General features: G+C 42.6%; 1 protein-coding gene across 1 annotated transcript in view; it reads right to left on the bottom strand.

The window, feature by feature from the left end:
• LOC311137454 (kinesin-like protein KIF21A) overlaps nt 1-23173 on the bottom strand; it is a 62651-nt gene that overhangs the window by 1894 nt on the left and 37584 nt on the right. Inside the window, exons 18-33 of the mRNA XM_084171967.1 lie at nt 22240-22388; nt 21913-22057; nt 21502-21696; nt 21167-21268; nt 20374-20539; nt 19637-19657; nt 18672-18729; nt 18490-18544; nt 18152-18363; nt 17249-17359; nt 10715-10851; nt 10207-10381; nt 9788-9952; nt 7483-7600; nt 5502-5672; nt 75-274 (exon numbers count right to left, since the gene is read on the bottom strand). Coding sequence (XP_084028093.1) covers nt 75-274; nt 5502-5672; nt 7483-7600; nt 9788-9952; nt 10207-10381; nt 10715-10851; nt 17249-17359; nt 18152-18363; nt 18490-18544; nt 18672-18729; nt 19637-19657; nt 20374-20539; nt 21167-21268; nt 21502-21696; nt 21913-22057; nt 22240-22388 — 2180 coding nt within the window. The remainder of the gene's footprint in view (nt 1-74; nt 275-5501; nt 5673-7482; nt 7601-9787; nt 9953-10206; nt 10382-10714; nt 10852-17248; nt 17360-18151; nt 18364-18489; nt 18545-18671; nt 18730-19636; nt 19658-20373; nt 20540-21166; nt 21269-21501; nt 21697-21912; nt 22058-22239; nt 22389-23173) is intronic.

The following is a 23173-nucleotide window of genomic DNA, read 5'->3' on the forward strand; positions in this document are numbered from 1 at the left end:
AATGGCTGTATCCAGGCTATTGTGTGTGTTTGTGTGTCTGCTTGTCATTCTGTCTGTGTGGTTCTGTGACTTACTCGGATGCTGTGAAGAGGTGGCTGCTGTTGGTGGAGATGCCGTTGATGGGGCTCTCGTGGCCCTTGAGTTCCCCAAGGGCCCCCAGTGTGTCTGCATGCCACAGCTTGAGCACCCCTCCTCTACAGCCGCTCAGCAGGGCCGGAGAGCCAGGCACCACACCCAGGGCACACACCCAGTCACGGTGGGCGTTGGGCACTTGCTGTTAAGACATAGTACATACAGCCTCTGTTTTCCCTTCAACTATTTCGCAGGTTAGCAGTGTTCATCAAACAACTTCCCAGTTAAAATACCCTGCATGACACATCAAGCACCGCCTTCTCAAAAGCACGATTCACCAAAATAGTCTGTGACACTTCTCTTTCCCCTCTGTTACCTGCAGTAGGTATTTTAATTTATTTTTTTGTTTTAGGGGGTAGATCAGCTTTAAGACTGCAGATCCATTGTAGCTTCCATCAATGTAATGGTCTGCAAAATGTCCAATCCCCCATATTTTGGGGTAAATACAGTTGAAGTCGGAAGTTTACATACACTTAGGTTGGAGTCATTAAAACTCGTTTTTCAACCACTCCACAAATTTCATGTTAACAAACTATAGTTTTGGCAAGTCGGTTAGGACTTCTACTTTGTGCATGACACAAGTAATTTTTCCAACAATTGTTTACAGACAGATTATTTCACTGTATCACAGTTCCAGTGGGTCAGAAGTTTACATACACTAAGTTGACTGTGCCTTTAAACAGCTTGGAAAATTCCAGAAAATTATGTCATGGCTTTAGAAGCTTCTGATAGGCTAATTTACATCATTTGAGTCAATTGGAGGTGTACCTGTGGATGTATTTCAAGGTCTACCTTCAAACTCAGTGCCTCTTTGCTTGACATCATGGGAAAATCAAAAGAAATCAGCCAATACCTCAGAATTTTTTTTTACAAACAATAGTACGCAAGTATAAACACCATGGGACCACGCGGCCGTCATACCGCTCAAGAAGGAGACGCGTTCTGTCACCTAGAGATGAACGTACTTTGGTGCGAAAAGTGCAAATCAATCCCAGAACAACAGCAAAGGACCTTGTGAAGATGCTGGAAGAAAACGGGTACAAAAGTATCTATATCCACAGTAAAATGAGTCCTATATCAACATAACCTGAAAGGCCGCTCAGCAAGGAAGAAGCCACTGCTCCAAAACCGCTATAAAAAAGCCAGACTATGGTTTGCAACTGCACATGGGGACAAAGATCGTACTTTTTGGAGAAAAAATATAACTGTTTGGCCATAATGACCATCGTTATGTTTGGAGGAAAAAGGGGGGCGCTTGCAAGCTGAAGAACACCATCCCAACTGTGAAGCACAGGGGTGGCAGCATCATGCTGTGGGGGTGCTTTGCTGCAGGAGGGTCTGGTGCACTTCACAAAATAGATGGCATCATGAGGAAGGAAAATTATGTGGATATATTGAAGCAGCATCTCAATACATCAGTCAGGAAGTTAAAGCTTTGGTCGCAAATGGGTCTTCCAAATGGACAATGACCCCTAGCATACTTCCAAAGTTGTGCCAAAATGGCTTAAGGACAACAAAGTCAAGGTATTGGAGTGGCCATCACAAAGCCCTGACCTCAATCCTATAGAAAATATGTGGGCAGAACTAAAAAGCATGTGCGAGAAAGGAGGCCTACAAACCTGACCAGCTCTGTCGGGAGGAATGGGCCAAAATTCACCCAACTTATTGTGGGAAGCTTGTGGAAGGCTACCCGAAACGTTTGACCCAAGTTAAACAATTGAAAGACAATGCTACCAAATACTAATTGATTGTATGTAAACTTGTATGTAAACTTCTGACCCACTGGGATTGTTATGAAAGAAATAAAAGCTGAAATAAATCATTCTCTCTACTATTATTCTGACATTTCACATTCTTAAAATAAAGTGGTGATCCTAACTGACCTAAGACAGGGCATTTCTACTAGGATTAAATGTCAACCTCCTTCCCTCAGCTAGGGCATTGAAAATGGGTCGTGGATGGGTATTCCAGCATGACAATAACCCAAAACACACGGCCAAGGCAACAAAGGAGTGGCTCAACAAGAAGCACATTAAGGTCCTGGAGTGGCCTAGCCAGTCTCCAGACCTTAATCCCAAAATCTGTGGAGAGAGCTGAAGGTTCGAGTTCCCAAACGTCAGCCTCGAAACCTTAATGACTTGGAGAAGATCTGCAAAGAGGAGTGGGACAAAATCCCTCCTGAGATGTGTGCAAACCTGGTAGCCAACTACAAGAAACGTCTGACCTCTGTGATTGCCAAAAATGGTTTTGCCACCAAGTACTAAGTCATGTTTTGCAGAGGGGTTAAATACTTATTTCCCTCATTCAAATGAAAATGAATTTATAACATTATTGACATGCGTTTTTCTGGATTTTGTTGTTGTTATTCTGTCTCTCCCTGTTCAAATAAACCTACCATTAAAATTATAGACTGATCATGTCTTTGTCAGTGGGCAAACTTACAAAATCAGCAGGGGATCAAATACTTTTTTCCCTCACTATATACTACATACATATCTTTTAAATATATTTTCCATAATTATTTACTTTCCAACCCTACCCCCCATCCCCTAATTGGAGTAAACTAATGGACATCAACTCTTAGGCTTCTACTTCCAGCTTATACATACTATATACATTTTACGGACACAATTTATTTTACAATACTTATCTTTTGTTTGTTTTTAATGCAATCCTTCAGCTACCATCAACCCCTCCCATCTATCTCTGAAGCCCATCCAGTTTGATTTCTATTTCGCCAAATATTTTTAACTGTGATGTTTCATAAAAGTTATGAACCTATATACATTTTATGGACACAGTATATTTTATATTAGTTATCTTGTTGTTTTTAATCCCACCCTTCAGCTTCACTCAACCCCTCCCATCTATTTCTTAACACCATCCATTTTTGATTTTTATTTGCCATATATTTTTTTACTGTGCTGTGATGTTTCACAAAAGTTATGAACCTTTCTATTGTCATAGTTTCTACAGATTGTAAAGTAAAACATTTTTCTTTGCTAAAAGTATTATTATATTATTGATCAATTGATTATGACTTTTAAAATCACCCAGTAGTGTTATCTGCAGAGTTAGCTCCAGATAAATGTTGCACTTCTTCAACCATTCCTGGACCTGCGACCAAAAACAAGCTACATATGGAGAGTACCAAAACAAATCTAATGATTCGGTCTCTTCGCAGCAAAATCTGCAGAGCTGGGATGGTTGTGTCCCCCATATATATATATACAGTGGGGAAAAAAAGTATTTAGTCAGCCACCAATTGTGCAAGTTCTCCCACTTAAAAAGATGAGAGAGGCCTGTAATTTTCATCATAGGTACACGTCAACTATGACAGACAAATCGAGAAAAAAAATCCAGAAAATCACATTGTAGGATTTTTTATGAATTTATTTGCAAATTATGGTGGAAAATAAGTATTTGGTCACCTACAAACAAGCAAGATTTCTGGCTCTCACAGACCTGTAACTTCTTATTTAAGAGGCTCCTCTGTCCTCCACTCGTTACCTGTATTAATGGCACCTGTTTGAACTTGTTATCAGTATAAAAGACACCTGTCCACAACCTCAAACAGTCACACTCCAAACTCCACTATGGCCAAGACCAAAGAGCTGTCAAAGGACACCAGAAACAAAATCGTAGACCTGCACCAGGCTGGGAAGACTGAATCTGCAATAGGTAAGCAGCTTGGTTTGAAGAAATCAACTGTGGGAGCAATTATTAGGAAATGGAAGACATACAAGACCACTGATAATCTCCCTCGATCTGGGGCTCCACGCAAGATCTCACCCCGTGGGGTCAAAATGATCACAAGAACGGTGAGCAAAAATCCCAGAACCACACGGGGGGACCTAGTGAATGACCTGCAGAGAGCTGGGACCAAAGTAACAAAGCCTACCATCAGTAACACACTACGCCGCCAGGGACTCAAATCCTGCAGTGCAAGACGTGTCCCCCTGCTTAAGCCAGTACATGTCCAGGCCCGTCTGAAGTTTGCTAGAGTGCATTTGGATGATCCAGAAGAGGATTGGGAGAATGTCATATGGTCAGATGAAACCAAAATATAACTTTTTGGTAAAAACTTAACTTGTTGTGTTTGGAGGACAAAGAATGCTGAGTTGCATCCAAAGAACACCATACGTACTGTGAAGCATGGGCGTGGAAACATCATGCTTTGGGGCTGTTTTTCTGCAAAGGGACCAGGACGACTGATCCGTGTAAAGGAAAGAATGAATGGGGCCATGTATCGTGAGATTTTGAGTGAAAACCTCCTTCCATCAGCAAGGGCATTGAAGATGAAACGTGGCTGGGTCTTTCAGCATGACAATGATCCCAAACACAACGCCCGGGCAACGAAGGAGTGGCTTCGTAAGAAGCATTTCAAGGTCCTGGAGTGGCCTAGCCAGTCTCCAGATCTCATCCCCATAGAAAATCTTTGGAGGGAGTTGAAAGTCCGTGTTGCCCAGCGACAGCCCCAAAACATCACTGCTCTAGAGGAGATCTGCATGGAGGAATGGGCCAAAATACCAGCAACAGTGTGTGAAAACCTTGTGAAGACTTACAGAAAACGTTTGACCTGTGTCATTGCCAACAAAGGGTATATAACAAAGTATTGAGAAACTTTTGTTATTAACCAAATACTTATTTTCCACCATAATTTGCAAATAAATTCATTTTTGAATCCGGCGTTGTTTTGCCATGGAATCGGTAAATCGAAAATCTCTTCACAATTATTTTGCAATCTATATGGCACAGCTGTCCATTTTTTGGTCCTTAAATACAACTGGTATACTTTTTTATTTATCACCATTTTTTAAAAACAATTTCACTCTTTAATGCAAGGCCAACAGACAAGTTCCTTACTTTTTCCCCCCTTCCACTTGCCTCTTCCATTTTTGCGGTAATGCTGCAATTAGTTGGTTGTAATTTTGGCTAGAGCAGACATTTTCATATATTTTTGTTAGCTGTATGTGTGACAACTCCACCAGTCCTATTTATGATATCATTTACAAAGATTATACCTTTTTTAGACATTATTTTGAAAAATACATTTTTTTATCAATTAGTATATTTGAGTTTAACCACAATATTTGTTGTATTATTTGCTCTGTCTTTTCTGGTGGATTAAACTGAAATTGCAACCAACTTTCTATGGCTTGTTTTAAAAATAGCTATATTTTGGAGATGATTTCATTTTCAAATAACCAAAAGTGAGTAATCTTAATAAAGGGAGAAAGGTCATTCTTGAACATGGGGTGAGACATTTTTTACTAATCTGCTAGAGAACCAGTTAGGATTTAAATACAACTTTTGTATGACTGGATTCACCAAAATAGTCGGTGACACTTCTCTTTCCGCTCTGTTACCTGCAGTAGGTCTTTGTGGTCTAGGTCCCACTTCTTAATACCGTTGTCCCTGGAGCCGCTGAAGAGGACATCCCCCTGCACCACCAGGGACTCGATGCCATCGTAGTGGGGAGGCTCAAAGTTGTGTGTGGGGCTGATAGCACCCAGGGCCCCCTCTGTCACGTCAAACAGCTGAAACAGACAGCCCATCAACAACAATAGTCAAGTCCCAGCAAAGCATCATCTAGGCTAATTCGTATTGCATAGAAAACAAATACAGTGCCTTGCAAAAGTATTCATCCCCCTTGGAGTTTGTTCTATTTTGTTGCATTACAACAGGGCTGCCCAACCCTCTTCCTGGAGATCTACTTTCCTGTAGGTTATCAGTCCACCCCTAATTTAGCATATCTGATTCATCTAGTTAAGGTCTTCTTGAGCAGCTAATAAGTAGAATCAGGTGTGTTAAATTAAGGTTGGACTGAAAACCCACAGGACTCTAGATCTCCAGGAAGAGGGTTGGGCAGCCCTGCATTACAAACTGTAATTTAAATTGATTTTTATTTGGAATTCATGTAATGGACATACACAAAATAGTCCAAATAGGTGGAGTGAAATTAAAAAGCAAGGGGCACCACCAAGCAAGCGGCACCATGAAAACCAAGGAGCTCTCCAAACAGGTCAGGGACAAAGTTGTGGAGAAGTACAGATCAGGGTTGGGTTACAAAAAAATATCAGAAACTTTGAACATTCCACGGAGCACCATTAAATCCATTATTAAAAAATGGAAAGAATATGGCACCACAACAAACCTGCCAAGAGAGGGCCACCCACCAAAACTCACGGACCAGGCAAGGAGGGCATTAATCAGAGAGGAAACAAAGCTCCACAGAGGAGATTGGAGTATCTGTCCATAGGACCACTTTCAGCCGTACACTCCACAGAGCTGGGCTTTACGGAAGAGTGGCCAGAAAAAAATCCATTGCTTAAAGAAAAAAATAAGCAAACATGTTTGGTGTTCGCCAAAAGGCATGTAGGAGACTCCCCAAACATATGGAAGAAGGTTCTCTGGTCAGATGAGACTAAAATTGAGCTTTTTGGCCATCAAGGAACACGCTATGTCTGGCGCAAACCCAACACCTCTCATCACCCCGAGAACACTATCCCCACAGTGACGCATGGTGGTGGCAGCATCATGCTGTTGGGATGTTTTTCATTGGCAGGGACTGGGAAACTGGTCAGAATTGAAGGAATGATGGATGGCGCTAAATACAGGGAAATTCTTGAGGGAAACCTGTTTCAGTCTTCCAGAGATTTGAGACTGGGACGGAGGTTCACCTTCCAGCAGGACAATGACCCTAAGCATACAGCTTTAGCAACACTTGAGTGGTTTAAGGGGAAACATTTCAATGTCTTGGAATGGCCTAGTCAAAGCCCAGACCTCACTCCAATTGAGAATCTGTGGTATGACTTAAAGATTGCTGTACACCAGCAGAACCCATCCAACTTGAAGGAGCTGGAGCAGTTTTGCCTTGAAGAATGGGCAATAATCCTAGTGGCTAGATGTGCCAAGCTTATAGAGACATACCCCAAGAGACTTGCAGCTGTAATTGCTGCAAAAGGTGTCTCTACAAAGTATTGACTTTGGGGGGGGGGGGGGGTGTGAATAGTTATGCACGCTCAAGTTCTTTTTTTTCCCCTTCTATATATTTTGCATATTCAAAGTGGTAGGCATGTTGTGTGAATGAAATGATACAAACCCATTTTAATTCCAGGTTGTAAGGCAACAAAATAGGAAAAATGCCAAGGAGGGTGAATACTTTCGCAAGCCACTGTACAAGAGCCAACGTGATCAACATGCAAACATGAGACAACATGCAGAAAAAGATCTTTGACTGAAACTTCAACACAATAAACAACGTAGAGATGTTTTGTGTGTGGCAGTTATCCTTTCAACAATGAATATAAGCAGAACAGTCACACACCATAACACACTCTCACACACCTTGATGTAATGGTCCTTGGATCCGCTGATGACCAGATCCTGACCGTTCCCACTCTGGTCCACAGTCAGACACATGACCGGACCCAGGTGACCAGTCAGCTTCCCTGTGGATACAAATCTGACCAAGAGACAGAGGGAGAACAGTGGGCCTTTAATATGTTAGCAATCTTCTGAGATGCACTGTGTTACGGCAAGACACAACCTGGAATGAAAACACTCACTAAGAGGACAGGGCAAAGCTCTATAAAAGATCAGCAAGGGAATAGACTCAACTACTATTTGAAAAGGTCCAGTCACACAAATGTCCTAGGTGGCAAAGGTCCAGATGGATATTGTCATTTAACGTCGTAGTAACAAACCCCTTACCTTGCAACCCATACGACCCCAAACGGTTCACACCCCACTTGTTGGCCGATATATATATATTTATTATGTATAGTATTAATTTCCTACAATTCTACACATTTTGCCATGTCTTACAGTGGGGGAAAAAAGTATTTAGTCAGCCACCAATTGTGCAAGTTCTCCCACTTAAAAAGATGAGAGAGGCCTGTAATTTTCATCATAGGTACACGTCAACTATGACAGACAAAATGATAATTTTTTTCTCCAGAAAATCACATTGTAGGATTTTTAATGAATTTATTTGCAAATTATGGTGGAAAATATGTATTTGGTCAATAACAAAAGTTTCTCAATACTTTGTTATATACCCTTTGTTGGCAATGACACAGGTCAAACGTTTTCTGTAAGTCTTCACAAGGTTTTCACACACTGTTGCTGGTATTTTGGCCCATTCCTCCATGCAGATCTCCTCTAGAGCAGTGATGTTTTAGGGCTGTCGCTGGGCAACACAGACTTTCAACTCCCTCCAAAGATTTTCTATGGGGTTGAGATCTGGAGACTGGCTAGGCCACTCCAGGACCTTGAAATGCTTCTTACGAAGCCACTCCTTCGTTGCCCAGGCGGTATGTTTGGGATCATTGTCATGCTGAATGACCCAGCCACGTTTAATCTTCAATGCCCTTGCTGATGGAAGGAGGTTTTCACTCAAAATCTCACGATACATGGCCCCATTCATTCTTTCCTTTACACGGATCAGTCGTCCTAGTCCCTTTGCAGAAAAACAGCCCCAAAGCATGATGTTTCCACCCCCATGCTTCACAGTAGGTATGGTGTTCTTTGGATGCAACTCAGCATTCTTTGTACTCCAAACACAACAAGTTAAGTTTTTACCAAAAAGTTCTATTTTGGTTTCATCTGACCATATGACATTCTCCCAATCCTCTTCTGGATCATCCAAATGCACTCTAGCAAACTTCAGACGGGCCTGGACACGTCTGGCACTGCAGGATTTGAGTCCCTGGCGGCGTAGTGTGTTACTGATGGTAGGCTTTGTTACTTTGGTCCCAGCTCTCTGCAGGTCATTCACTAGGTCCCCCCGTGTGGTTCTGGGATTTTTGCTCACCGTTCTTGTGATCATTTTGACCCCACCGGGTGAGATCTTGCGTGGAGACCCAGATCGAGGGAGATTATCAGTGGTCTTGTATGTCTTCCATTTCCTAATAATTGCTCCCACAGTTGATTTCTTCAAACCAAGCTGCTTACCTATTGCAGATTCAGTCTTCCCAGCCTGGTGCAGGTCTACAATTTTGTTTCTGGTGTCCTTTGACAGCTCTTTGGTCTTGGCCATAGTGGAGTTTGGAGTGTGACTGTTTGAGGTTGTGGACAGGTGTCTTTTATACTGATAACAAGTTCAAACAGGTGCCATTAATACAGGTAACGAGTGGAGGACAGAGGAGCCTCTTAAAGAAGAAGTTACAGGTCTGTGAGAGACAGAAATCTTGCTTGTTTGTAGGTGACCAAATACTTATTTTCCACCATAATTTGCAAATAAATTCATAAAAAATCATACAATGTGATTTTCAGGATTTTTTTTTCTCTATTTGTCTGTCATTGTTGACGTGTACCTATGATGAAAATTACAGGCCTCTCTCATCTTTTTAAGTGGGAGAACTTGCACAATTGGTGGCTGACTAAATACTTTTTTCCCCCACTGTGTATATATATATATATATATATATTTCAGTCAGGACCCGCAGTCCATATTGACCCTGTTCTGGGTCCGGATCCGGACCGCGGTCTGTCAGTTGAGTATGGCTGGAATAGATACAAGCAGTAGCCTCTAGATCTATCATAGATCAGCACATAGTACTGAGAGAGACGTTTTCTGAAGACAGTGACTTTTTTCAGGTCTCTCTGGCTTTGTTTGTCAAAACGGCTGGTGTGCCTTGCTGTACCATACCTTCTTAGGTCCCAGACTCTGACAGAGTTGCCGGCGGCAGCGTAAAGGACAGAGCCGCTGGGATTGAGGGCGATCTGGTTGATCTGGTTCTCTCCTGCCGGGATGGTGACAGTCCGGTTGGTGCTGGACGCACAGGCGTCGCCCGGGGTCACCTGACCAGAAGACCTGTAGAATACAGAGGACAATTTGGTAAGAAGTAGCTTCCATTTTTACCATTACTTAGCCTTGATTGGAATACTCATGACACTATTGACATACTTTGATATGTCATGACATGTTATGAAGCTTTATAACAGGTTTACAACATTGTCATGGAGGCGTTATGAATGCAGGTGTCAATTAAAGTTGTCATATGGGTGTAATGGATGTTATGTCATATTGTATAGCCTATCAAAAACAGTTACGGCATTGGCACTCACGTGAGGGTGCGAATGCACTTGGCTGAGTCTCGGATATCCCAGACCTTGATGTAGGAGGTGGAGACGGTGAAGACCAGGCTGGAGCTGTAGCGGACTGACACCACATTGTTGGGGTGACCTGCCAGGGACATGATCTCCTGACCTGTCACTAGGTTCCACACCTTACACGTACGGTCTGGAAGGAAGTGAAAGGAGAGGAGAGGAAGAGGTGAGCACTACTCTCCACAATATATTGCTCAAATCACATCACGAGAGAATCTGATTATATTTCTGTCTCAAGCTCTCTTTCCGTCTCAATTTCTGTGTCACAATATGTCACTAGCAGAGTTTCTCTCTATCTATAGTCTATCTACCTACCTTCCCGTTACAATACTGTGTCAGCCCCATAACAACAACAATCTGTCAGTCCTGTTACAGTACACATTTATCTCAAGTGATTAACTTTTGCTCAGTCTGTGAGACAGGAGACATTATTGATGAGACGTTATTGATATATTGGACAGTCGACCTTTGGAGCCGGTGAAGAGGAGGTCATCAGTAGAGTCGACACACAGCACGGCTTTAGTGTGACCCTCAGCCACGTGGACACACTGCAGTGTTGCTGACCGACTGCCCTTTGAGGAGGGCACTGGGTTGATCACCCCTCTGGGGAGGAAGAAACCATGCACTAAAATGTCAGTAGGGCTCAGAGAAAACAGTGACTGGTAACCACCTTTTAACGCTTCATATACTGTAGTTAGATACAGAAGATTAAACATGCACCCAAAAGCACACCACTGCAGGCACACATGCATACAGTACAAAATGTACATGTACCCATTTGGCCAGTTAGCAAAATGCTGCAAATCAATGTAAAAAACAAACGATAAGCCAGTGACAGTGTCCATCCACAAGAATGGTCAGGCTGACAAGAACTGAACCAAAAACTGAACAGAACCATACAGAGATCCAGAGAAAGGACTACCTGTGAACCACAGAGGAGCCTCTCTCCTCCCAGCTTACCACACATCAACACACTGGCAAGAAATTAGACATTGTTAGCAACTGACCAAGATTTTCAATAGAGCTGTACTTCTTCACTTAAACACAATCCTCCTACAATGCTGCCAACTTTGCAAGTACTTTCAGTTAGTCATGTTCTTGAATCGTAGTTATTGAGCAACAAAAAAACATTTGGTAGACACACCAGGTGACGCACACTGTGTGAGTGTGTAAGTGACTATAGCGTGAATGCAAACGTGAACAGAGGGAAAAGGCCTACATACTTGTAGTGTACATTTGGGATAAGAAAATAATGGTCCATTCTGTGGACAATTAAGCTTTTCTAAAGTCTAAATCTCACTAAAGGAGAGGTGACAAAGTGTCCTGAGTGGTTTAGATGTGTCTTCTGACGTGAGAGAAAGTGTGCTCACCAATCCCAACACCTACCTAATGTTTATAGCCTACCTAATGTATGCAGCATACCTGTAAACAACACATTTGATTGGTGCTTTATTATATTATATTTGACTTAGAGAGCTTCCTTACAGTGGGGTCCGTAATTATTGGATCCCTTGATAAAGATGAGCAACAAAGACTGTATAAAATAAATAATATGAATACTGAGCTGTATTGGAGAACACATTGGGAGGGATCTTAGACCATTCCTCCATACTGAATCTTTCCAGATCCTTGATATCCTTTATCTGCGCTTATGGACTGCCCTGTTCCATAAGCGCAGATGAAGGATATCAAGGATCTGGAAAGATTCTTTATGGAGGAATAGTCCCAATGTGTTCTCCAATCTCATAAAGCATTTTAGAAAAAGGCTCAGTGTCGTTATTCTCGTAAGGGGAGGGTACTGAAAACAGGGGATCTAATCATTTTCCCCCCCTATCTTTTTTTGATTTGTCTTTATTAATTGTTAAACAAAATCTCTTTCTCTGAGCAATTGTATTAAATAATATAAGAGTTCAATTTTTTTGAGCATACAATATACATTGCTCAGTATTTGTATTATTTATTGCTGAGGCTGGGTGTCTGGCTGTTTACATACAGTTGAAGTCGGAAGTTTACATAGACTTACGTTGGAGTCATTAAAACTCGTTTTTCAACCACTCCACAAATTTCTTGTTAACAAACTATAGTTTTGGCAAGTCGGTTACGACATCTACTTTGTGCATGACAGAAGTAATTTTTCCAACAATTGTTTACAGACAGATTATTTCACGTATAATTCAATGTATCACAATTCCAGTGGGTCAGAATTTTACATACACTAAGTTGACTGTGCCTTTTAACAGCTTGGAAAATTACAGAAAATGATGTCATGGCTTTAGAAGCTTCTGATAGGCTAATTGACATAATTTGAGTCAATTGGAGGTGTAACTGTGAATGTATTTCAAGGCCTACCTTCAAACTCAGTGCCTCTTTGCTTGACATAATGGGAAAATCAAAAGAAATCAGCCAAGACTTCAGAATAAAAGTCTGGTTCATCCTTACTGCTCAGGAAGGAGACACGTCTCCTAGAGATGAACATACTTTGGTGCGAAAAGTGCAAATCAATCCCAGAACAACAGCATAGGACATTGTGAAGATGCTGGAGGAAACGGGTACAAAAGTATCTATATCCACAGTAAAACGAGTCCTATATCGACATAACCTGAAAGGCCGCTCAGCAAGGAAGAAGCCACTGCTCCAAAACCGCCATAAAAAAGCCAGACTACGGTTTGCAACTGCACATGGGGACAAATACCGTACTTTTGGGAGAAATGTCCTCTGGTCTGATGAAACAAAAATAGAACTGTTTGGCCATAATGACCATCGTTATGTTTGGAGGAAAAATGGGGTGCTTGCAAGCTGAAGAACACCATCCCAACCGTGAAGCACGGGGGTGGCAGCATCATGCTGTGGGGGTGCTTTGCTGCTGGAGGGACTGGTGCACTTCACAAAATAGATGGCATCATGAGGAAGGAAAAGTATGTGGATATATTGAAACAACATCTCAAGACATCAGTCAGGAAGTTAAAGCTTGGTCGCAAATGGGTCTTCCAAATGGACAATGACCCCAAGCATACTTCCAAAGTTGTGGCAAAATGGCTTAAGGACAACAAAGTCAAGGTATTTGAGTGGCCATCACAAAGCCCTGACCTCAATCCTATAACAAATATGTGGGCAGAACTGAAAAAGCGTGTGCGAGCAAGGAGGCCTACAAACCTGACTCAGTTACACCCGCTCTGTCAGGAGGAATGGGACAAAATTCACCCAACTTATTGTGGGAAGCTTGTGGAAGGCTAGCACGAAACGTTTGACCCAAGTTAAACAATTTAAAGGCAATGCTACCAAATACTAATTGAGTGTATGTAGACTTCTGACCCACTGGGAATGTGTTGAAAGAAATAAAAGCTGAAATAAATCATTTTCTCTACTATTATTCTGACATTTCACATTCTTAAAATAAAGTGGTGATCCTAACTGGCCTAAGACAGGGAATTTTTACTAGGATTTAATGTCAGGAATTGTGAAAAACAGAGTTTAAATGTATTTGGCTAAGGTGTATGTAAACTTCCGACTTCAACTGTACATACGTAGAGGACAAATCAGTTGCCTCTGTACTGATTCTGTGTTCAGTGTACTGTACAGGATCACAACCATACCAGTGGAAATGCACGTGCACATACACACATACGCACACCTTGACACACACCTGAGACAGTATAGGCTAAAATAGATAAACAGCTTTCATTGTTTGAAACTAGCCCCTTCTGTCTTCTCTGAATTCTGTAAGAACCCTCCATATGCAACGATTAAGTGATAATGCCCGAGAAGCCGGTGTTTGGAGGATATATTGGCATGGGTTTTGTTAGCAAACCGTGCCAATATATCCTCCAAACACTGGCTTCGAGGGCATTATCATTTGATACAACGGGTTACCAACATACACTTCCGGTCAAAAGTTTTAGAACCCTACTCATTCAAGGATTTTTCTTTATTTTTACTATTTTCTACACTGTAGAATTCTAGTGAAGACATCAAAACTATGAAATAACACATATGGAACCATGTAGGAACCAAAAAAGTGTTAAACAAATCAAAATATATTTGAGATTCTTCAAATAGCCACCCATTGCCTTGATGACAGCTTTGCACACTCTTGGCATTCTCTCAACCAGCTTCATGAGGTAGCCACCTGGAATGCATTTCAATTAACAGGTGTGCCTACTTAAAAGTTATTTTGTGGAATTTCTTTCCTTCTTAATGCCTTTGAGCAAATCAGTTGTGTTGTGACAAGGTGGGGGGGCGGGGTATACAGAAGATAGTCCTATCTGGTAAAATACCAAGTCCATATTATGGCAAGAACAGCTCAAAAAAGCAAAGAGAAAAAACAGTCTATCCTTACTTTAAAACATGAAGGTCAGTCAATACGGAGAATGTCAAGAACTTTGAAAGTTTCTTCAAGTGCAGTCGCAAAAACCATCAAGCGCCATGATGAAACTGGTTCTCATGAGGACCGCCACCTGAATGGAAGACCCAGAGTTCCCTCTGCTGCAGAGGATAAGTTCATTAGAGCTACCAGCCTCAGAAATTGTAGCACAAATAAATGTTTCACAGCGTTCAAGTTACAGACACATCTCAACATCAACTGTTCAGAGGAGACTGTGAATCAGGCCTTCATGGTCAAATTGCTGCAAAGAAACCACTACTAAAGGACACCAATAAGAAGAAGCGACTTGCTTGGGCCAAGAAACACGAGCAATGAACATTAGACCGGTGGAAATGTGTCCTTTGGTCTGGAGTCCAAATTGGAGATTTTTGTTTCCAACCGCCGTGTCTTTGTGAGGCGCGGTGTGGGTGAACGGGTGATCTCCGCATGTGTATTTCCCACCGTAAAGCATGGAGCGGAGGTGTTATGGTGTGGGGGTGCTTTGTTGGTGATACTGTCTGTGATTTATTTAGAATTCAAGGCACACTTAACCAGCATGGCTACCAAGCGTTCTGCAGCGATACGCCATCCCATCTGGTTTGGGCTTAGTGGGACTGTCATTTGTTATTCAACAGGACAATGACCCAACACACCTCCAGGCTGTGTAAGGGCTATTTTACGAAGAAGGAGAGTGATGGAGTGCTGCATCAGATGACCTGGCCTCCACAAATCCCCAACCTCAACCAAATTGATATGGTTTGGGATGAGTCGGCCGCAGAGTGAAGGAAAAGCAGCCAACAAGTGCTCAGCATGTGGGAACTCCTTCAAGTGTTGGAAAAGCATTCCAGGTGAAGCTGGTTGAGAGAATTCCAAGAGTGTGCAAAGCTGTCATCAAGGCAAAGGTTGGCTATTTGAAGAATCTCAAATATAAAAACAAATAAAGAGAGTTGCACACTCTATGTATAAACTCCCAGCTCATGCTTTTTATAAGAATCTCAAATATAAAATATATTTCACACTTTTTTGGTTACTACATGATTCCATACGTGTTATTTCATAGTTTTGATGTCTTCACTATTATTCTACAATGTAGAAAATAGTAAAAATAAAGAAAAACCCTTGAATGAGTAGGTAGTGTATTCAAATAATGATTGACATATTTTCATTAAAAACGTTATTTTGATTAATTTATTCATACTATTTCATCCTTCCACAAGATATTGTCCCGACACAAATCTAGGGTTGCTACCCAAGCCGGCTGGTCGTTCGTTCTATCGGTTCGGTTGCCAGAGACGTGACCCAGTCGTTCAGTCTTTCTGTTCTGTATCTATGGACACGACCCAATTGTTCGTTCAAAATGTACTGGCTGGCAACCTTCTTATCCCTTGCTTGCTAGCTAGCCAACTACGGCTAATTTACAGTCACGTCAAACAGTGCAGCCAAAAAACAACAAAGTAGCACCATTTACATTTGTTTAAGCTGTTTTCTAGTGACATTATTTTGGATACATCCATTACAGTGAGCTAATGAGGCGCGATTTCACCTGGCATAGAAAATGTGCTCTCTCGTCAGGATACTGTTGATTAGAGGAGCTAGCCAACAATCACAGCTAACACAATCACTTCAAATTGAAGCTGGAAAGATTGCAAACAAGCTGCTTTCTATTGACATTTCTTTGTATATATCCATAAGAATCATGCCAGCTGATTCATGATTTTGACTGGCTGGGAAACGCTGCCTGCCTGTCTGTCTCGTCCTGACACGTTCATTACTATGGGACAGCTGGAGATCGAATTTGAATATTGAAACAATGTTGCAAATGTCAGAGAGACAGACAGCAAGGTTTATACAAATCTCTGCTGTTGATAACTAAATGTTTGTCTAAAAGAAATGTGAGATCATGTCTAGATGCTTTTTATAGTGGAGATCAAGTTCATAAATTGCCTGGCTGTGCTGATGAGACAGTGGATTGTGCAGTCAGATGGAACAGAGTAAATAGGCATTTTCACAGCATAGATTTAGCCGGTGGTAACTTGTGGAATAGACACTGGCTGGAATGCGGTTTTAACCAATCAGCATTCAGGATTAGAACCACCCGTTGTATAAGGCTCTGCACTCATTTCTGAGACTTTTCACATTTGGTCTAAGAACATTGAGTTGTGTATGGTCATCACATGTGGTCCTGAGAACTGATCGGGGAAAGAATGTTTGCTCACTCAGGGTTTCACTCAGCATGGTTCCCCTTACCCCCACCTTTAGCTTCTTAGATTACACTTACTTCAAAGTGTTTGAGAAAAACAGTTGGTTAGCGCTGGATACCAATATATAGGATTTATATATCATAGCCAAATTTACAACAGAGGGTTTGAAGAGGCTGAGAGGGCCAAGTTGAACACTGAATTAACTTCCCAAATTAAAAACAGATGCAAAAAAATTTTTTTTGGGGAAACAGAAGTCAATCATTTAGTCTCAGTCAAGAGGGATATAGAAACAAAATTATCTATATTTCTCAAGAACGCGTTAACTACTTGACATTCGGAAAGTGGGGGGGCGGGGGGGGGGATAAGTATAATTTGCAACAGCTGTTGGAAAAAGTTGTGCTTTTGGCCTCCGGCCACCAGAGCGTCGCTAGTCTCTTACTGTTTGATCTCCTTGACTTTAGCTGCCACTTGAGTCTTGTCATAGGTCTTCCTGCGAGAGAGCGGCGAGGGCCCTGGAACTCTCTTTTCTGCCCCTGAGGAGGAGGCAGGTCTGGAGCCGGAACTAACATTTAGTTTAGTTTTCATTAGCAACACACAACACAACCCAAAGACAAGACAAAACATTAGGAACAAAAAGGACAACAATATAAGCATGTAAACAAAAGTATAAATGAAACAATATTGCGGTGGTGAACATGCAGTACACACATACCACACTGTTACCTGATATTCAGTCCCAATATAGACGTTCCTCCTTCACCCAAATCTTGTGTTTTATAAGGACACCGGTGTAGCTTTAGGGCTAAATTGTGTCACACTGAAATCAGTCCCCAGCACTATATCTTACGTATTCAAGTCACACTAAAATTGGTATTGCTGCTCAAGACATTCGTAGAAAGCCACCGTGCGCTACTGGTTAGCTTTATTAGCACTTTGTGTTGCTTTTAAAGGATGCAGCTGTAAAGGGTTAATATTCTGTAGAGTTGAGATAGCCGTGTCATAAGCCTATTGCAGTTGAAAATTGCATCTAGCGAGAGAACATGAGATCTGCATGGCCATACTGTACATGCCTCATAATCATTTTGTGTGTGTCTGCGAATGTGTTTGTCTGTCAGTAGTAGCCTTGATGGGTTAGGGTTATAACAGCTGCTACATGCTTATTAATGAATATACTAAAGGGGTACATTTTGGTTTCTACTGGCTAGGAGACTTGCAGGTGAATAGAGGAGATTTACAGGCCATGTCAGGCAAACTGAAAAGAGAATAAGCAGCAGCTGTATCAACATGCAGGAAGCAGCGGGTTAGCACGTTAGCTAGTTAGCACGCGCAGGCCCAGACTTACATGCTGCCCATCTTAGAGGACAAGCAAGGAGAATGAGCCATATAGTCCCTGTCCCTGACTGACGAGCCAATGGGAGTCTCAGGATCTCTGCCCTCTTCTGGAGTTTCAGCCAATGGGAGACAGGGGGAGGAGAAATCACTAGAAGGCGTGTCAGGGGCGGAGTCGCTATTGGCGTAGAGCAGCTCCATCTGAGTGGTGGTTCTCCTACGAGCCTGGGTGGGGAGAAACACACACTCAGTTCATAATACACACAAACACGTACCCACACACCAATGTACCCACAAGGATAGTAAAACAAGCATCCAAACATACACATGCTAATAGGCTGAGAATGGTACCTTGCTCCTTGTTTTGGTCTCTCCACAGAGTTTCATTAGATCTGATGTCAGAGAGCTGTAACAAGGAAGTAGAATACATGAGTTAACATCATTTAAAAAAAAAAAAAAAACAGGCCCCCCCAAAAAAGTTAAATGTTCACTATTTTGGGGTAATTTGAGTGAACTCTCTCTTTAATACTTACTGTCCCTCTGTTGCAGGACTCTGGGCAGATTCGTCACTGCTGCTGTCATCCCCGTTCTCTGAGAAATCAGAGGACTCAAAATGTCAGTTGAACTGTATGTCAGAGCCAAACAACATCCATAGCAAATGCTCATTTTTTTCTGTGTTATGACTAAATACCAACTAACTTAAGTCAGTTCTGTCTACTAGTCCAAATACCTGCCAATTGTCCAACCAAACACGGTACAAGGGTAAAACCGTTTACTGAACCAACTCTTATGCTAATACTGTGTTGGCTACAAACAGATGTTAACAATATGTGGTTTATATTATTGAACAAGGTAGAGGTGGCAATAATGAACAAGGAGAAGCAGATGAAGACGATGTCAGCGCAGCGCCATGCCGTTTATATGGAATTGCCTCAAAAGACCTGAAAAGATCAGGTCCTTGTTCAGTCACTGAGAGGGAAGGGTTGACAGGGTTCAGGTGTCGAAAGGATGAGAGGGTACAAAGAGGTCAAGAGGTCAGATGTGAGGGGTTATGAAAAGGAGGGAGGGGGAAACTGAGATGAGCTGCTCCCGGGGCAGTGTGGTTTGCCTACAGGGTCCAACTGAGACAAAACGTCCTGGTTCTACCTACAGATACAGTACAGTAGTTATATTATCAGATGCTATAGTATAAGGCATGGTGGCTGTAGCACATGGTGTGAAGGGGTCCTCTATTAAGGATACAAGTTCAGTAGTTTTATTAGCAGGTGCTAGAAATCACGGTGGCTGTAGCACATGGTGAGCTGAGACTAGGAAAGGGGTTCTTTCACATTGGGAAGAGGAGGAGGAGGAGAAGAGGAAGCGTCAGCTAACAGATGGAGGGAGGTTTGGAAGACAGCAGCATTACACCTCATGCACCTGCTCATGTTGTTGAGTTAGTTTCCAGGAGGAGGACCCATGCATTCATATAAACATAGAGAGTCTGGTGTCTGTTACTTACCCACTGGCATGTTACCTAGCTCTGTATACATTAACGCACCATGGCGGGGGACAAGAAGAAAGGCAATACACGAATCAAAAACACATTCATTCATTCTCCCATAATCAAAACCAAATCAAATCGAAAAGAAAAGAAATAGCAAGAGTGCTAGTTCTACTATTCAAAAAGACGTCCTCCTCAACAGATGCTGGTGAAAATACAACTGTCATACGGAACCTTATTCCATTGTCAGCGCCATAACAAAACATCAACTCTATAACAAATGATGTCAGCTCAGCTCCATAGCCATGAAACAAAAAGGGCAAATATAGATGGGTTTCCAAACTTGAATGATAAATAATGTACTTGTGTGACTTTTCATCTCACGGCTAGCATCTATTGAGGAGGCCACAAGCAAAGAGCAACTCAACAGGCCCCCATCATGCACTGGATCACAGTCTCCCAGCCTTGGTTCTGGAGGTCCAGCCAACAGCTCTCTCTCCAGGTCCAATAGAATCTCAACAACATTCAGGCCACAGACAGTTATTTTTTCAATTATATATACTTCTGTCACCCATTGAGTAACCAAAGCCAGTCAAATTCATTTATTTGGGGTTAGCAAGACCTGGTAGTGTTGTGGGTTTGACTTACGGACCTCCAGTAACAGGGGCTGAGAGGGTCAGGGTCAAGGCCCTGGACTGAACTATACACGTATCTTGCAGGGTGTGTGGCTGGCAGGCTGGAGTTCGGGCTGTTACCTTGCAAAGCATTCCCCAGCAGGGCGTCCAGTTCGGGGTTAAACTCTGCCTTCTCTTTCAGCATGTGGAACAGCAGCTGGTTCTGAGTTGCGCTGGTGATCTCTGTCTGCTTCAGCCTGCCCTCCATCACCTTCACCTGGGACTCCTTCTGGGCTGCCTGCAGACCCTAGGATAGGGAGGAGGTCAAAGGTCATAGGTCAGCTATAAGAAGGGTCACTAAAGGTAACACCGTACACACACAAAAGATTAATACACAAGCAGGGTGCTTGTGCATATACACACAGAACTAAACATATTAACAATCGTAGAAACGGACTTAATTTGAAACATGTGAAACCTGGGTGCGACTGAACCAAAAAAGCAACTTCTCCTAACTAGCCCCACCGATAGGCTATCCAAAGTCAAACCAGCTTTGCCACGGTCGCACACCGGCTGACTGAAGCTAATTGGCGAAAGAAGTTGGCTAGCTTGCTAGCTAGTCTAGGCTATTTCCAGACACAAGACCTGGTTAGACTGTTATCTAGAAGGTTGAGTGACTGTGTACTGTTCTGGCAGTGTGAAAGTACAAAAGCTTCCCACGTTCGAACACACACAAGAGAAACCCACATCAAAGCACACGTCCAAAACCCAAATCTTGTTCTCAATCGCATTTCCTAATGAGGACCATTGAAACCGAGGCTAAATCCGCAAGTTCAGCCCCCCTTTAAACTAAGTCAACTCCAGGAGAAAACAATGGTGTGAGAGATTGGGGAGTGACTACGGAGGGACAGGTAAAAGGCAGTAAGTTAGTTACCTTGTTGATGGCCATAGACATGAAGTGGTCCATCAGGAAACGGGCTTCTGTTAGGGTACAGGAGCTGATCACTGCGGAAACATCTACCGTGTCAACCTCCTCCTGCAAATGCATATTTACATGGTTAGGAAAAACATCCTAATCAGCTCAATTCATATCTTGCTTTTAGGATGCATGTTACTCAGAGAGTCATGGGATAGTGTTTGATTTGGTTGGCCAGATTTGTGCTGCTTGAAATTGGCCATGGTTGTATCTCTACTTTTATGTGGCTTCCTCTCCTCGACTCCTTGATTTCAGAAAATGTACTGCTAATGCCAGCTTTCTGTCTGTCTGACCTTGGCCTCCTCCATCTGCATAATGTTGGCCTGGCAGTCTGCGATGCTGTCGTTGATGTAGTCGATGTTGGCCATCAGGGTGTCCACTTCCTCGTTGAGGGGAAACACCGCCTTCTCTTCCTCAGGCCTCTCCCCCGCCAGCCTGTCCCTCTTTCTGGTCACCTTCTCCCTCCTCTTGGTCAGCTCCTCACGTTGCTGTGGAGGGGAGGAACGATGGAGGGGGGAGAGTGGAGGAGGAGGTATGGGGAAGGAGAGAGAGGAGGCAGGGAAAGGAGGGTAGGGGACGGAGCAGGGGAATAAGGAGGAGTTTGCCAATGTTAATTGCTAACAACGCTAATTTAGAGTAATATATTAGGTCTGTAAACTATATTCAGCAAATGAAAAGATGTGTGAATGACATTTAATGTTTACCTTGAGCAGGCGGTTCATATCAGCCTCCATGTTGGATATGGTCATCCTCTGCATGATGACATCAGAGATACGGCGCTCCAGAGACTGCCACTTCACTCTGGCCACTCTGGTGGAATATATGCCCGTTGACCGTCTGTAGTAGGACCTGTCACACACATGCGCACACACACAATGTTGAGGCATGTACACTCTACAGTATGGCCATGCAGATCTCAAGCTGCAAAAGCCATGATGATTGCTCTACATACACCAAACAGTGTAATACAGCAACACAAATACAGTCACACATCAAAACGGCATTGCAGTGACCTGTTGTCCAGTCCCTACCTGGTTCCGTTGGGTGCGGTGGATCCAGAGGAGTGCAGGCGTCCTGAGGGGGGTCGGTGGGAGGAGTCCTGGAGGGGCTCTGGTAAACTCACCTTCCTGCTGGTCACCTTACCAGACATAGGTCTGGCCTGTCTCCTCAGTGCAGTTACCTGGTAGACACAGACACACACACACACACACACGTAAGTAATGAGCCACCAGAGCCACTACCTGATGCTAAATTTGATCATCTCAATAGAATAGTATGAGTCTAGCTTGATATTTTATTTACTAAACTGCCATGTTTGTTGTTATCAGTGATCTTCAGGGAAGTCTTGAACTCTTATGATACAAAGATCCCATTGGTAGCCTACTCTCTCTGTACCTCTGCTCTCGGACTCTGGCCAATGGTTCCTACAACTTCCGTTCCCAAGTGAATATCCTATTCCAGGTATCAAAGGTCAAATAGAATTGGGGAAAAAGCTTTTCGTTTTCTGGTCCTAGAACTTCAAAGTTCCTTGAATTTAGATCCAACTAGATGAGAGTTAGTGATTTGTTGCAGGATGTGTGTAACTGCTTCTAGTCTTGGGTAATTGTCAAGTATACAGCACTTCTATACAGTGAGGGAAAAAAGTATTTGATCCCCTGCTGATTTTGTAAATTTGCCCACTGACAAAGAAATGATCAGTCTATAATTTTAATGGTAGGTTTATTTGAACAGTGAGAGACAGAATAACAAAAAAATTATCCAGAGAAACGCATGTCAAAACTGTTATACATTGATTTGCATTTTAATGAGGGAAATAAGTATTTGATCCCCTCTCAATCAGAAAGATTTCTGGCTCCCAGGTGTCTTTTATACAGGTAACGAGCTGAGATTAGGAGCACACTGTTAAAGGGAGTGCTCCTAATCTCAGTTTGTTACCTGTATAAAAGACACCTGTCCACAGAAGCA

Source organism: Coregonus lavaretus, assembly GCF_964263955.1.
Source record: "Coregonus lavaretus genome assembly, chromosome: 11".
Lineage (NCBI taxonomy): Eukaryota > Metazoa > Chordata > Actinopteri > Salmoniformes > Salmonidae > Coregonus > Coregonus lavaretus.